The 16248-nt window shown below is 49.5% G+C and overlaps 1 protein-coding gene across 1 annotated transcript in view; it reads left to right on the forward strand.

The window, feature by feature from the left end:
• Positions 1-4754: 4754 nt before the first annotated feature.
• The window catches only part of UNC13A (unc-13 homolog A), a 59519-nt gene continuing 48025 nt past the window's right edge, over positions 4755-16248 (forward strand). Inside the window, exons 1-3 of the mRNA XM_082711179.1 lie at positions 4755-4930; positions 14114-14143; positions 14770-14869. Coding sequence (XP_082567305.1) covers positions 4909-4930; positions 14114-14143; positions 14770-14869 — 152 coding nt within the window. The 5' untranslated portion in view covers positions 4755-4908. The remainder of the gene's footprint in view (positions 4931-14113; positions 14144-14769; positions 14870-16248) is intronic.

Raw genomic sequence — 16248 nt, forward strand, 5'->3', positions numbered from 1 at the left:
GGCTCAGTAGGTTAGGCGTCTGACTCTTGCTTTCCGCTGTGTTGCTATCTCCCAGTCGTGGAAATCAGAGCCCCCAGCAGAGGGGCTCTGTGCTCGGTGCTAAGTCCGCTTCAGATTCTCTCTCCTTCTCCCTCTCACCCACGCTCTCACGCGCTCTCAAATAAATACATACATAAATAAAATCTTTAAAAAACACAACCAAAAATCTCCAGGGTATATATTTAGTGGTGAATATTGCAATGTTCCCTTTAAGATGGGCAGACAAGGCCAGGATGTCAATTACCATGGTGTCTGAGATGGTACTGAAGATACTGGCCTGCAGCATAAGGCAGGAAAAGTAAATGAAAGGTCCAAGAATTGGTAAGGAGGAAATAAAAGTGTCTTATTTTCTTTACTGTGAAGGGAAAGATAGATTAAGTTGAAGAATTTTAAATTAATTCCATAGACCCAGAAAGAAGATTGGTGGTTTCCAGGGGTTGGGAAAGAGGAGATGGAGAGTGACTGCCAAGGGAGACAGGTTTCCTTTTGGGGTGATGGAAGAGTTTTATTACTAGATAGAACTAGTGGTTGTGGGGCGCCTGGGTAGCTCAGTGTGTTAAAGCCTCTGCCTTCGGCTCAGGTCATAATCTCAGGTTCGTGGGATCAAGCCCTGCATCGGGCTCTCTGGTTAGCAGGGAGCCTGCTTCCCTTCCTCTCTCTCTGCCTGCCTCTCTGCCCACTTGTGATCTCTGTCTGTCAAATAAATAAATGAATAAATCTTGGGGGACAAAAAGAGCTAGTGTTTGCACAACATTGTGAATGTAAAAAATGCCACTGAATTGTACATTTTAAAATGGTTAAATGGTAAATTTTGGTATGTGTATTTTGCAACAATAAAAAAAAAAGATTTTAAAACCAAGAGTTTCCTAGATACTCCTGCTCCAGGAGGTGGAGCATAATTCCCTTGTTTTGAAGGTGGGCTGGGCTTAGTGATTTGTTTATAAAGAGCAGAGTAGGGAAGGAGAAAAAGAATAACTTGACAGTGGATAAACTTGGCAGACAGCATGTTACCCAGATGATCAAAGTAAAAATCCCCTGTGATGTCACGTGAGTATCAGGGACCTCTGGTGACAATAAGGAAACCCCATCTCTGTGATCTTCCCCCCAAAAGTCCATAACCCCAGTCTAATAATGAGAAAACGTCAGATAACCCAAATCAAGGGACTTTCTGCAAAATACCTAATGAATACTCTTTAAATGTGTCGAGGTCATGAATAATAAGGAAAGACTAAGAAACTCATGTTTATCAGTTTATCACAGTGTACTATCACATTGGTCTCACATTTAGGCAGCGACCAAGGAGATAAAATGACTAAATACAGTGTAGGTCCTGGAGTGGATCATTGACTAGGAAGAGAACATTAGTGGAAAAACTAGTGCCATATAAAGTTTGCAATTTAGTTAATAATAAGTGCCAATGTAAATATTTTTCTTTTGAAATGTATATCCTGGAAGTAAGTACATGTTAGATGTTAACATTAGGGCAAGCTAGGTGAAGAGTATATAAAAACACTCTGTACCTTTTTACAGTTCAGTGCCTCTACAACTTTCTGTATATCTAAAATTTTTTCAAAATAAAAAGTTTAGGGGTGCCTGGGTGGCTCAGTGGGTTAAAGCCTCTGCCTTTGGCTCAGGTCATGATCCGAGGGTTCTGGGATCGAGCTCCGCATTGGGCTCTCTGCTCAGCGGGGAGCCTGCTTCCTCCTCTCTCTGCCTGCCTCTCTGCCTACTTGTGATCTCTGTCTGTCAAATAAATGAATTTAAAAAATCTTAAAAAAACAAAATAAAAAGTTTATTTAAAAAATTAAGAGATTCTGTTCAGAAAATGATTCCTAAATAGAATGAAAACAAGCCACAAAATTGGAGATTTTTTTAAACAACACACATTAAGTCAACAAAGGATTCATATTTAAAATGGTTAAAGAGGGGCGCCTGGGTGTCTCAGTGGTTTGGGCTGCTGCCTTTGGCTCGGGTCATGATCTCAGGGTCCTGGGATCGAGCCCCGCATCGGGCTCTCTGCTCCGCAGGAAGCCTGCTTCTCTCTCTCTCTCTCTCTCTCTCTGCCTGCCTCTCTGCCTGCTTGTGATCTGTCTGTCAAATAAATAAATAAAATCTTTAAAAAAAATAAAATAAAATGGTTAAAGAGCCACACCCGTAGGAAATGACAGTCACATTTTATTTATTTATTTATAAAGATTATCTATTTTAGAGAGAGAGAGAATTCATATGAGGGGGGAGGGGCAAAGGGAGAGGGAGAGAGAGAATCTCAATTAGACTCCCTGCTGAAGGCAGAGCCCAGCAATGCAAGGCTCGATCTCATGACCCTGAGATCAGGATCTGAGCCAAAATCAAAAATCAGACTCTTAACCAACTGAGCCACCCACATGCCCTTTTTTATTCTTTTTTTTTTTTTAAGATTTTTTAAAAATTTATGTGACAGAGATCATAAGTAGGCAGAGAGACAGACAGAGAGAGAGAGAAAGGGAAGTAGGCTCCCTGCTGAGCAGGAAGCCCGATGCAGGGCTTGATCCCAGAACCCTCGGATCATGACCGAAGGCAGAGGCTTTAACCCACAGAGCCACCCAGGCGCCCCACCTTTTTTTATTCATTTTTTAAAAAAATGTAATTATTGGGGCATCTGGATGGTTCAGTTGATTGGGTGTCCTACTTGTGATTTCAGCTCAGGTCATGATCTTAGGGTTGTGAGATCGAGCCCTATGTCGCTGGGCTCCCTGCTCCCTGGGGAATCTACTTGAGATTCTCTTTCTCCCTCTGCCCCTCTCCCCCTCACATGTGTGTGCTCTCTCTCTAAAATAAATAAATAAAATATTTTTAAAAGCAGGTAAAAAAAACTTGAACCATTTCATCCTAAGAAGAAACCAATAATCACATGAAAAGTTCCCCCTCATGAGCAGTAAGAAAGCAAATCAAACCGAAATGAGGCACCAGTTCTCCCCCTTCAGTTTGGCATGATTCAAAAACTGGGAGTTGTCCAAGTGTTGATCAGGGTGTGGAGCAACTGAATGCTTATATGGCGTGAATGTGATAAAAATAGTTGGAGGCATGTCAAAAAACAATCTGATGTTATCTCGTGCAGCTGAGCATGTGGGTGTCCTACAATCCAGCCATCTTACCATGTGCGCCAGCCTACATTTCCGAGAATGACTATAAAAGTTTGTGGGTTTTTTTTTTTTTTAACTCAAAGTGGAAGCAATCTTAAGGTCCACCAACTGGAAAGTAGATAAATAATCAAAGGTATAGTAAACCAAGAGGATACTATAGAGCTGTGAAAAATGCATCTATTTGAGCACACGCAGAAATGTAGGTGAATATCAGAATATCAGAATCATGTTGAGCAAACAAGTTAGTAAAATATGTGATCATTTTATTCTAGTTACATAAAGTCCCCAAACACACAAAATGAAAGCGTGTATTGTTTGTTGATAAATGTGTGGTAAAACTGGAAAGAAAAGTAGGGAGATGAAAAAGAAAATTTAGGTAGTTCTTCTTTCTGAGGGGAGGGATGCTGAGGTAGGGGAGAGGCCCATGGGGTCTTCCACTGTGGTGGTAATGGTCTTTATTCAAGCCTATCATTGCTGCCTTTTATTCCTTACTTAGGGCTGATCAGTATGTAATAAAAATTGGAAAAGCAATGAGAGTTACAACAATGGGTAATAATATACATTACTATTCCAAGTTCTTTCAGTTGTTAACTTACATAACATCTGCAATTCTGTGAGGCAAGACCTGTTATTGATCCCATTCTACAGATTGGGAAAATGAAGCATAGAGTAGTTACATGACTTGCCCAAGATCATGCTTGAGATCAGAATCAGAGTTGGGTTTTAAGCACAGACCTCACTTGCAACTAACTCCATGTACATTCTGTGTTTATGAAATTCCTTTATGTGCACTGGGGGTAGGGGATTCTGTGGAGCTCAGCTTCTTGTGCTGTTCTAGACACTGGAGGTGCAAAGTGAACAGGTTTGTAGGAACCTGACGCACAGGGAACTGCCCAGCTAGGTAAGTAGGGAGCCCTGGAGAGCAGAGATGTGTTGGAGTGAGGGCTGAGTCAGGGGAAGAGTTGGTGGCTGAGGAATTTCAGAGGGTAGGGTCCGTGTGGGGAAGTCAGGGAAGTCTTCCTGGAAGAAGGGATGTTCAAACAGGGTATTGATGGATGAATAGGAGTTTGCCAGTTACACAAGGGAGTGAAGGATGGGATCCAGTCTGAACGTGTGCAAAAATCCACAGGCTGAGTGGCTTAAAGAGTGAAACAGATACTCAGAAGGAGACCTAGACAGGGAGTGGCAAAGACACAGACTGGACAGAGAGAGGCTCAGAGGGAGACACATGACCAAAAGAGACAAGGAGACAAAAAGAGGAACAGAGAGACACAGGGAGAGATAGAGATAGAGAAACAGGCAATGAGAGACACAGGCATAGAGACAGCAGAATAGAGGGAAAGCGGAGAGACAGCAAAGAACTCAAGAGAGAGCCAGAGAACCCACAGAGCGATTCCAGGGGAGATGAAAACACGCAGAACCATTAGGGAACCTGAGTGGGACTGCTCTCTGTCCCTCTGGTAGGGAAGCCCTTGGGGCGGGGAACCCTCACCCGGCTCCGGCCCTTTAAAGCTCCCCCAAGCCTGCAGCGCCCCCGCCCCATCAGGCGTCCCTGGGCTCCGCCCGCCAGCCCCACATCAGCACCACGTCAGGAGCTGTCCGCACCCCCGGTGCTGAACCAAGATGGCCGGCGGCACAGGCCGGGCCCCGGCGTGAGCTGAGCGCGGGCTGCAGCCCCGGCCATGCCCTAGCCCAGTGGCCGCTAAGCTCTACCTAACAAAGCCGGCCCGCCGGCGACCTCGGAGACATGTCTCTACTTTGCGTTGGAGGTAGGAGGCAAGGCTGCGGGGCTGGGGACCCGTCTGGACACGGACGGGGCTCGGGGTCCGTGTGGATGCGGCTGGATTTCGGACGGGGTGACTCGAGTACACGCGGCTGGACTTTGGAGAGGGGAGCCAGCCCTTGTAGACACATCAGGGCGCCTGAGGGGGTAATCCGTGCAGATGTAGCTGCGTTCTCAGGGGGTCCTGGTGGCCACTGCTGGGGGTCGTACGGACGTGGCTGAACGCGGAGGCCCTTGTGGACGCCAGCAGGGACCTGGGGCTCTATCTGACTCCCTAATCTGGACTGGGGAATCTGTGTAGACCAGGTCATTAGGTGTGGAAGGGGCTGGGCTGGGTAGTTCGAATGAATCATGTAAGGTACTTGGAAGGAGTCCTGTGCAGTGAACTGGCTGTGGGTCCTCAGGAACGTGAACTGGCCTCAGAATTCGAAAAGGAGTGCAGAGAGAGGGGTCTCCAAGACCTGAGCATGTAAGATTTGGGTAAGGGGGTTTAACTATCAAGACAACGGTGAGCTCTAGGAATCTCCCTCCCAGCCTTGGGTGTAAAGAGTCCTGGGAAGGGGCTGGGGAACACCCTTCCCTACGTCCTAGGAGGGTTGTGACTAGGGTCTGGGGGCGCTTTTCGCTTTAACTCTTTGGACTCCTGAGTTGGGGCTGGGGGAATCGCCTGAGGGCCTCCCCACTCCCCACCCCCTCCAGCACTCCGAAATGCAAAACGCGTAACGGGCCTTCTCCATTGGGAGCCGACCCCTCGAGGGTGCAGTGCAGGTCTGCACCCCTCCCAGCATCCTCACCTCACCCACTTTGCGCCGAAGCGAGGTAGGGAGAGGTGGGGTGGAGCTATTTTGGGGCCCGAACGCCATCTGCACCGAGGCCCACGCCCAGGCCCACGCTCTGCGTTGGGTTTGGGGTGGGGGAGAGAGACACAGGAGGGACATGATCGTTGCCCCGGACTTCTGGGGTGGGGGCAGACTCAGCCCGTCAGGACTCGTGTGTCCTGAGCATTCTTGCTAAGAACTCGGGCTCTGGGAGACCTTGGGCGGCGGTGGTTATGACGAACAGGGGCTCAAGTCTTATAGAGGTCTCAACCTTGAGTTTCAAGGACTGGGGTCCACCCCCCTCACTCACACCTACTCCCTCCAAGAAGGCTGAGGTCAGGGAAGAAGTGTGTTGGTCAGGCCTGAGATGTCAGTCTTCGAGAGACCTTAGGCAGCAGGGATTGTGCTGTATATGTGAGAGAGAAAGAGACAGACAGCTGAACACCGGCTTCCGCCTGGACCCCAGTGAACAGGCCCAGATCTGGAAACCGCCCCCGCCGCCCCTCCCCCTCCTCCCCTCCCCCTCTGTCGCTCCATTCACAAACCCTGCCCCGCCCGCTCCTTGCCGCGCGGCGACTTCCAGAGTGCTGTCCCGCGGGGCTGGGCAGGCGTGGATGCGGGTGTTCTTAAAGGGGCAGGGACCTGCTTTCTCGGAGCTCTTCCCCAACTGTATCTGATGGTGACAGAAAGGCCCATAGATAAAAAGCCAACTACCCCCTGACCTAAGGAGTTAAGGGAGTGGGAAGGTGCAGAGGATCCCCTGGAACTGCCAGGGGCTAGGCCTAAAGGAAGTCGAAGGTGAATGTCCAAACCCCCTATTGGCCTCTTCCCCTCCTCTAAGTTGCCTAAAAGTGGGGGCCAGGAGGTGGGGGGCAGCATCTGGTACTGGAGGAGGGGGTCAATGTGAGTGTTCCTGGCTGATTCTCTTCTCTGCTCCTCCCACCCCCACCCTACCCTGCCTCACATCCTCCAAGTTGGGTTCCGTGAGAAGGTTTGCCTAGTTGTGTGTGTGTGTGTGTGTGTGTGTGTGGCGGGGGGGGCGGGAATCTCACCATTAACTCTGACGCAAACTGGAGGCTGGACTGCGGAGGTGGTGTGAGGGGGGGAGCAGTAAGAAGGGTGAGGCTTCCAGAAACAGAGGCCTGGGGGAAGAATTATGTTGGATGATTCTGTGGAACTTACAGGAAGGGAATCACCAGCGGAGTGAAGGGGTGTTGGTGGGAGGGGCAGGGCTATGTATGGGTGGGGTGGGAAGTAAAGCCCTGAGATGTATGGTGGGTGGAATAACACTGAGAGAGAAAGGGAGAGGCAGAGGGGGAGACCAGGATAAATGGAGGGAGACAGGGTGAAATACTGGGGGGAGTGATGCGCAGAGTGGGGAGGCCAGGGGGATGAAGGGTTGAATGGGAGGGGAGAGGGGGGAAGGGGAGCAGTGGAGCTGGGCTGGGAGGGCTTTCCGTGGGTCTGAGTTCATCCTTGGAGATGAGGAAATTCCTATATCTCCAACCAGAGGTCCACTCATGTTTGCCCACACCTGTACACACATGCACTGAAACGCTCATACACAGACAGTCTGTGTCGACAGTAATGCCCAGGATCCATCAAAGCTCCATGAAGACCACATGCCTGTGAATGCACACTTATGGACACATGTGCACATTCATATGTGTGTGTGTGAACACACACATGTACATGGGACACAGCCACTCTGCCACATAGACATGGCCCCTGAAATAAAGGCAAGTGTGTCCACATGCATGTACACAGACATGTGTCTATCTGAACATGCTTGATGCGCGGTCACAATATCCATGTCACATAAAGATCCACTCATACCCTGACATACAGGCACATACCTAGGTATACCTGTTAGGACCCCAATCTCAAGAAACACACATGTGTACACATAAGCACATGCCAAGGCTACATGTGTACACGCATGAAGACACTTGCCTGGACATTCAAAGCAGCCCCTTCCAGCAGGTGAATGCTGGTGAGTACACAAAAGTAAACAAATACACATTCCATATTGTATATTCCATATACAACTGTATAACACACACATCCATACACACACAATATATGTTTCTAATTGACATTATCACCTGTAAGTCCTCATATACCTAAACTCACACATACTAGCATGTCCCACATACAGTCACACTGTACTCCCTGACACATATGTACAGATCATCACTTGCATTCAGATGGTACAAGTAAGCACATGTCCTTCCATGCACATATGTACATATATACACACCTGCCTGCCCTGGTAACACTAACAGATACACATGCAAACATACACACATGCCAACTCTTACATACATACCTGAAAGCAGGACATAGGACAACACCTAATAAAGTCTTGCCTCTGCCCCCTCTCATTTCTTTATCTTTGTGGAGTCCCAATGTCCCCCTCCCCCCCACAATCCACTTGCTAGGGCTTGGTAGAGTCCTGAGGCTGCAAATGTCAAGTACCACCTGCTTCCTTCATGAATTTATTCATTTATTTAATCAGCAAGCATTAGCTGAGCACTTACTCTATGCCAGGCACTGTTCCTGGAGACCCAGCACTATTCTGGCCTCATGCTGGTGGAGTCAGAGTGGGAGGAACAGGGAAGAGCTGAGGGAGCCATGGAAGGTGGTATCCCGGGCTCTCTTCCTTGCAGAAGCCTGTCTTTACCTGCAGCCTCCGCCCCCCAACATCCATTTGCCTGGGTCTCCGAAGATGAGGGGGAGCTAAGCAGAAGGGAAATGGTGCTCTAGGTGGAGGGAACAGCACATTCAAGATCATGGTCATGAGTATTCAGGTCTAGAGCTTCTTATGTACCTTACAACATTTTGCCAGGCCACTCAATGTTTTCAAAGGCTCCATAAATATTTCATGAATAAATATTGCATACAATTAGCAAATTCATAAACTAATAATATCAACAACAAGCCCCATTTATCTGGCTTTCTACAAGTATGGTGTTGAGGACTTTTTGCCCACTGCTTTCTCTAATCCTTTCTCTAAACCCACTTTACAGATGAGGCAAACCAAGCCTCGGGGAGGTTCAACAACTTGCTTAGTGCCACAGAGCCAGAAATGTAGCTGTCTGACTCCACAGCCTACTGGGGTTTGGGAGTGAAAGTTGAGCCTCTTCTTGGAGGAAGGGAAGCCAAGTCCCTTTCATGGGATGAGAATCTGTCCTGGGATCACCTTCTTCCTTCAACCACTCAATAAAGAGATGTGTCATTTCTCCCTGATTCATTGTGGCTCTTGCTCTGCTCCTCTCCCAGGAAATCTCCATAAACCCCTCTGCTCCTGGCTACCTTGTTTCTGATACCATGTAGCTGGGGGAGTTTGTATCTGGGTCTTTGCTCTCACTGTACTCATAAGATACTCTCCAGGGTTGGCTCTGATTCATCTTCAGGAGTGCAATCTTAGCCCCTTCCCTAACTTGTACCTCACTTTTTTCCCACATACAATGGGGTTCCTCTGTGAGGTGCCAATCAGGACATCCCTAGTCCACCAGGCCTGGGTTCAAATCCCTAAAACCACCACTTCCTGGCAATCCCTTTATCCTCCTCATTCCTCAGTGTGCCCATCTGTAGAATGGACACATGAATAGTGCCCACTGCCTAGGTTTGCTAGAACTCCGGTGATATGAGACACGCAGAGCCTTTGGCACAATGCCTTAATTGTGGAAAGGGTCTGTAAGTGTGAGCCGATGACAGGAAAAATCGATGATGGTGTTTTTATTAATGGGGACTAAAAGCTTTCCGTGGGTGTAGGACATTTCCTGAGAGCTCACTGCGTTCTCAGGCCTGAGGAGGGCTCAGTAGTATACAGGATGTAAAATGACGTCCAAGTTCATTGGAGGTAATTGGGCAGGGACAGGGATTCAGCACCGTGGACAGAGCAGGAACAGCGCCCTCCACACCATGGACAGCGCCCGCCTGTGCCGATGGGGCTGATCCTAGGACAGGGCTGCTGGAGGAGGAAATTCTGTCATTACTTCATTGAACACAATTTAATGAGCACCTACTATATGTCAGGCTTAGTTCTAAGTGGCATCCCCTGGCAAAAATACAGACAGAAATCCCTGCTAAGGTTCTTGGTGTGTTTATGTTTTACACCGAAGTCTTCTGTCGGGCCCCGGCTTATTTCTGTCAATGGAGAGTGAAAGCCCTCTCTCCCAGTTGAAAGCCAGTGGGGCCAGTGTCCTTACCACAAGGCTCATGTAGGCCATCAACATCACATATAAAACCACCAAACATCTTAAAATAGATTTCTGAATTCTGAATTCTTTCTTCCCTCTTTCTCCATCTTGTAGTGTCTTCTGACACCCAGTAAGCATGTCCCAAAGAGGGGATTTCAGGCACTTCCCTTGATGGTTGGCATCTACTCTTCACCTGCCCCCACCCCAGCCCTGGAAGGTCATGGAGGAGGTGCCCAAAGACTGCAATTTGTCTCAATTAGAATCCAGGTTCATCTGGACCCGCACACTTAGAACCCCACCAAATAATACAAATAGTAATGATATTGGTAATGGTAATTATAAAAATATTGGTTATGACAGTATAATAAGCCCAATTCTAATAATGATGAAAAAGAAAGGGGAGCAGGAAGAGAAGGGATATGGGAGGAAGAGGAAGGGGAGAAGGCCCTACTTCGCTCCATTTTCCAGATGCAGAAACAGAGTCCCAGAGCCTGGCAGAACCTATGGGAGTCTCCAGCCTGAGCCCCAGCTCCCACTGCCACTGATTCTGCCCTGGCCAGCATCTGCCTATGTAATCACATTAATCAGTCAGGGCTGATGGGGCCCCCAAGGGCCGTGCAGGCTGCTGACAGTGGTGAGGAAGTGTCTCCCGCTGGCCTGTCAGAGGGGAGGGCAGTGGGCACCTCCTCCACCCGCCACTCCCAGCTGTCGCATCACCCACGCCCTCTGTGCCCACTTTATAAATAGCCTTGTGCGTGTGACCAGGAGCCGGCAGGAGAGGGGTGGTGCTTCCGCCCCGGTGACCCCGATACTGCAGCTCGGCTCCAGCTCGAGTTCCAGCAGCGCCAGCGAGCAGGGGGAAAGTGGCAGAGCAGAGATGTGATGCCTGTGGTGGTGAAGGCGACAGTGACTCTGACCATTTACTGCCTGGAAAGACGGAAGGAGATGGACTTGGTCCCTTTTCAGAGCCCCACCAGCCCCTGCCTGAGTCCCCTCCTCCTCTGAGCCCCACCTCTGATGACATCTGCTCCTCTGCCTTCCTGCGTCCCCTCCCCCACCAAGACCTTCCTCCAGCTCTGGAGCTTTCTTCCTTAGTCCTCTCTCCTGCACCCCCTGCCCCAAACCCCATATCCCCTCTGAATGCTCCTCTCCACTCTGAGCCCCTTTCTTGATTCCTAATTTCTTTCTGAGTTTTCCCCTTCTCCCTCTGAGTTCCCAGTGATGAACACATATTGAGGTCTTCATTCTGGACTCACTGAAGGAGCCTGGGAGCCGGAGCCTGGCCTCAGGTAGAGCACCCCCCAATATCACCCCACTGCCGGTGGGCCCCAACTGAGCTCACTACCCTCTGGCCCACTGAGGCTTAAGGAGGAGGAAAGTGGGTAATCTGAGGGAGTGGGGGACGAAAGAGACAGAGACAGATGGAGAAGGAAAGGAAGAGAAACAGAACCAAGAGGAGGGAAACAGAGACATTCCATCCCCCACCAGGAAGAGAGGATGGAGGACAGACCTTAGATGATCAGCCTCCTCTCTGAGCCCTGCCCCTGGTCTGTAAAAAAGGATACAGAGCAGGAGCTGCAGGCCCGGGCCCAGGCCAGGCCTGGCTAGACAACAATCAGCCCCTCATCTCTCCCTCCAACCCTTCCATTCCAACTCTGCCTCCTCTTTTTGCTGGCCCTCCCAGGTGGACGTCTGTGTGTCTCTCTTTTTCTGTGTCTCTGAGTCTCTGTCTCTGACTCTCATGACTTGTTGTCTAACCCCTCCTCTCTGCTTCTCTTTCTTTCCCCATGTTGATCCCTCCATGTGTGCGTGCCTTTCTCAGCCTGTCTGTGTCTCTTTCACCATTCTTCTTCCCTGCCCTGCCCCTGCCTCTGCATCATCCCCACTCCCAGCTCCACAGTCGCCAGGTGTGCAAGCAGGAGCTCCCCTAGAAGGGAGGTCTGTAGCTCCTGCTAGGTATATTCCTAAGTGTCCCTGAGCTTCGCTCAGCCCCAGGGGTGAGAGGCAGGAAGTTGAGCTCCCTATAGGCTGAGTGAGGCTGAGGGTATGAGAGGGGGCCAGTGGGACAGAAGCTGAGCATGTCTTCAGGAGAGGGGCCTTTACATGTGAAGTTATGTGCCTTGAATGAGGAGGTAAGAAAGACAGCACACGATGACTAATTTAGGGGTGTGGGAGAAAGGGAGACAGAGACACAAAGATAAAAAAAAAACAGAGAGAAGGCCAGATCTAGAAAAACAGAAAGAGAGAGACGGAGAGAGAGATGGAGGTCGAGAGAGGGGGATTCACTTTCCCAGGTTCACACAGCACTGTAAGCTGAACCTGGATCAACCTGACTCCGTGCTGAAATGGTGCTCATTGCTCCCAATGTCCAGTCAAGGGCTTTGTCTGCACTCTAACCTCCCAAACCCAAACCCAGGTATGATAAGTACAATGCACAACCCATTTGCATTTAAAGTTTCGGTTTTCTTGGAGGGCTGGCATTGGCATAGGAAGATAATCATTCTCTCTCTTGCTCTGCAACTCTAGGGAGCTCACTTAGTACTTCTGAGCTACAATCCCCCCCGCCCCCCCCCCCCGCCCACCAGACACGTACTCCGTCTGTCTACAACAGGAACAAACAGTATTTATGGCAAGTGTTTAGAACTACTCCACGTCCCTCATCCTTGATGGCAATTCTCTCTTCTCTGGTTTCATTCGGGTGCTTTTGCAAGACAGAAACTCAAGTGATGAGGACAGAGATATGAACCCAAGATGGGAGACCATGGCATTTTCCCAGAAAAGGGCTGAACTTGACTCTCAAAAGAAAAGAAAAAATAGAAACACAATTTTGCTTCTAGGAATTTATCCTTCAACTTACTGCACATACTCTTCAAGATGCACTGAGAAACAGAAAGTTTCTATAGAGGGTGTAGCATGCTGCCATTTATGTAGAAAATAAAATAATGTACACATGCACACAATCGCCGAATCAGAGACCGTCTCTCTCTAGCACTACAAGAACCTAGTAACATGGATTGCACCAGATGGGATCGTGAGGACTGGGGTAGAAAAGAGCCTTATTCTCATTGTATGCCATGGATTTTGTAAAATGTGCCTGTACTGCCTACACAATCAAAAATGTTCATTGAAAAGGAGAAAAGCAGAACTGTAGAAAGCAGGGGGAAAGAGCTCAGTTTGGGAGCTGGTTTTGGGTGGAGACAGAGTGAATGGTAGAGAAGGATGCTGGGGGCAACTGCAGGGTACGAGAGATGTTGAAAGTAAGTTTAATATCCTGTGAGAAAAGCCAGTAAAGAGTGGAATTGCTTCAAGTCACTGTGAGTTGATGCGAAACATAAAGAGACTGGACCACATGGGACCCTGGTGTATATTTGGGTTTCACCTTTCATAAACAACTTGGGCTGGACAAGCTATGTGGGCACTCTGGAGCCAACTCTCTGGACTCTTCTGTTCCATCTTGCCCAGTCCCCTTTGAATATTAGACCTCAAACCCCTGAAGCATTTGGCAGGACAGACTGAGCTGGATAATTGGAGGAGAAGTCTCACTAGCCTGACAAGTGGAGGGGGTCATTGGAGATTGTCTTTCTCCTCTCTCTATTCCTCTCTCCTTCCCCAACTGTTCTCTCTCTGCTGCAATCCTGGAGGGCTTCCTGTGGGAGGCCCCTCTTATCCTCTGCTCAGCTCCTTCTTTTGAATCCTGTTCAATTGTGGGTAAAGGCACAGCTGGAGGTGGGGGAGCTTTGCATGGGTTTGATGGGGAGGGATGAGGGACAGGAATTACGCCCAGGATCCAAATTTCCTTCAACCCCTAGGTCTGCCTGTACTCATCTGTCTGATGGCTTCTTTCTCTCCCTCTCATCCCTGCCTCCCTCCTCTCCTTCCTGTTTCTCTTTGTCTCCTTGTCTCTTTGTCTCTGTCTCTGATCTCATCTCTTGATCTTGCTTTTGTTTCTGTCTTCTGTTTGGTCTCTTGATCTGTCTCTTTTGCTGTCTATCTTTGCCCTTCCTCTTTGGCTCACTCTTTCTGTGTCTCTCTCCTCTCTGTCTCTCTTGTTACATTTATATTTTGGTGTGTCTCTCTGTGTCTCTGTCTCTCTCTTCTCCCTACTCTCTACCCATCTCCCTTCCCTTTCTTTGTCTCTCTCCACAGTCAAAAAAGCCAAGTTTGATGGTGCTCAAGGTAAGTGGCCTCTATTCCTGCCCTGTCCTGTGTTGTCTGTCCGTGTCTTGGAGAGATAGCGGAGGGGGTCTGAGCCAGTGATAGGGGTCTTGGGCTGCATGTCTGCTGAGCATCACAGAGTGTCAGACGTGGCCTGCAATCCCGAAGTCGCCCTAGCCATCTCCTGGAGAATCCAATGGAGGTGGTGTTCACCTTGAGTCAGGGGCCCTTCCCAGGACCCTAAGAGACAGGGTGGGGATACTTAGATCTGTCTACAGGTGGGAAAAGTGAGGCTCAGAGAAGTGAAGTGAGTTTCCTACTGCCAATTTTGTTCTACTATCTGGGGCCTCAGTCTTCCCAGCTAGAACCCAAAGCTATTGTACCCAGTAATTTCTAAGCAGCAAGATTAGGCATCCCAAAATTCCACATGTCCCTCACCAAGACCCTTCCCTGGGCTCTGCGGGACTGGCGGGGAGGGACTCTGGGGTTTAAGCACAGAAACAGCTCAGTCTATTTCACCTCGTTATTGGACTGAGGCCCCAAATACACGGAGACCCTGGAGGATCACAGCAGGGTCATCTAGAGCTCAAGAATGGGCACAAGGGGTCCCCGAACCCCTGTGTTGACCTCCACTCTCACCACCACAGAGAAATTCAACACGTACGTGACCCTGAAGGTGCAGAATGTCAAGAGCACGACCATCGCTGTGCGGGGCAGCCAACCCAGCTGGGAGCAGGATTTCATGTTGTGAGTCTGCCGTGACCGGGCTAGCATGGCCTGGCCCCTCGCTGGTCCCACAGAGCAGAGCCGGACACTTGCATGTCGTCTGGGACTCTACTCCCTCCTCCCTCGGCCCCATGTCCAGCCATTAGCATTGCCTCCAAAGCCCTTCCTAAATCCAGTTGCTTCCCTTTATCTCCATGGCCACCAGCCAAGTCCCTGCTGCCCGCCAGCCTCCGCCCCTGGCCTCCTGCTGCTGCCCGCCTCCTGCCTCCCAGCAATCTGTTCTCCTCCAGGCAGCCAGGGGGATATTTTTAAAACTGCAAATCACATCCTGTCACTCTCTAAACTTGCCCGTGGCTCATGGCTTATGAACCTCAGAACAAAACCCACACTCCTCTCCACAACACCCTCTTTCCAGGTCTGCCCCCTCTGACCTGCCAGTATCTCCCTCCATCACTCCTGGCTCACCTGCCCCAGCCACCTCCACCTCTGGACCATTCCCCCGACATGTCCAGCTTTTTCCCATCCAGGACCTTTTCGCTTGCTCTTCTCTCCTTCCCCCTCCCTCCAGCAGGGTCCTTCTCGACCTTCGAATCTCCACTAAGTCACCTCCTTAGGGAAGCCCTCCTTGACCACCATCCTCAAGCTGCCATTGGAGAGTAATTTCAGGCCTAGCCACCAAATATCACTTTAGTCATTTGTCTGATTTCTCGACACATTTCTGGTTCCTGGTTCCGGACTGTGAGCCCTAGGAGGGTGGGTCCCAGTTGGTCTCTGTCTCCACTGTGAGTCCCACCCCCATGCCAAGGACAAGGCATGGCACACAGCAGGTGGTTCAATAAGTATTTGCCTAACAACTGAAAGAACTCAAGACCTGGACCCTCCCCTCAACCTGGAGCCACTCAGGGCCTCATATTACTTCCCATCTTCTCTGATGATCACCAACAACATATTTTATGTCCTCTTCTAAGACTTTGATTAAATCTGTTTTCCCCACAGCCCTGGGAGGGAGAGTGCTAATCTGATCCTCATTTTACAGAAGAGAAAACAGAGGACCAGAAAGGCCCAACCACTTGCTCAGTGTCACACAGCCTGCACTTGGCAGAGCTGAGATTTGGACCCACACAGCCCTCAAATTCCTGAGCAGTGCTTGGCTGGGGACGAGCAGCGGTGGAGGCCATGAGAGAACTGAGAGTCAGGATCTTGAAACAGAGGAATTTGGGGAAAGAGGGGAGGAGCTGGCCCTACAATTCTAGGGAAGAGGTGAAGGGAAGAGACAGTGTAGTCCCCAACTCCCTGAAAGCTTGTTATTGAATGACCAGGTCACAGCTATATGCCAGGAGAACATTCATTAAGATAAATCTTTGGTAAATTGGTAAATTCAGTGAGCTAGATATTCACCA

The sequence above is a fragment of the Mustela nivalis genome (assembly GCF_964662115.1).
Source record: "Mustela nivalis genome assembly, chromosome: 1".
In the NCBI taxonomy this organism is placed as follows: Eukaryota; Metazoa; Chordata; class Mammalia; order Carnivora; family Mustelidae; genus Mustela; species Mustela nivalis.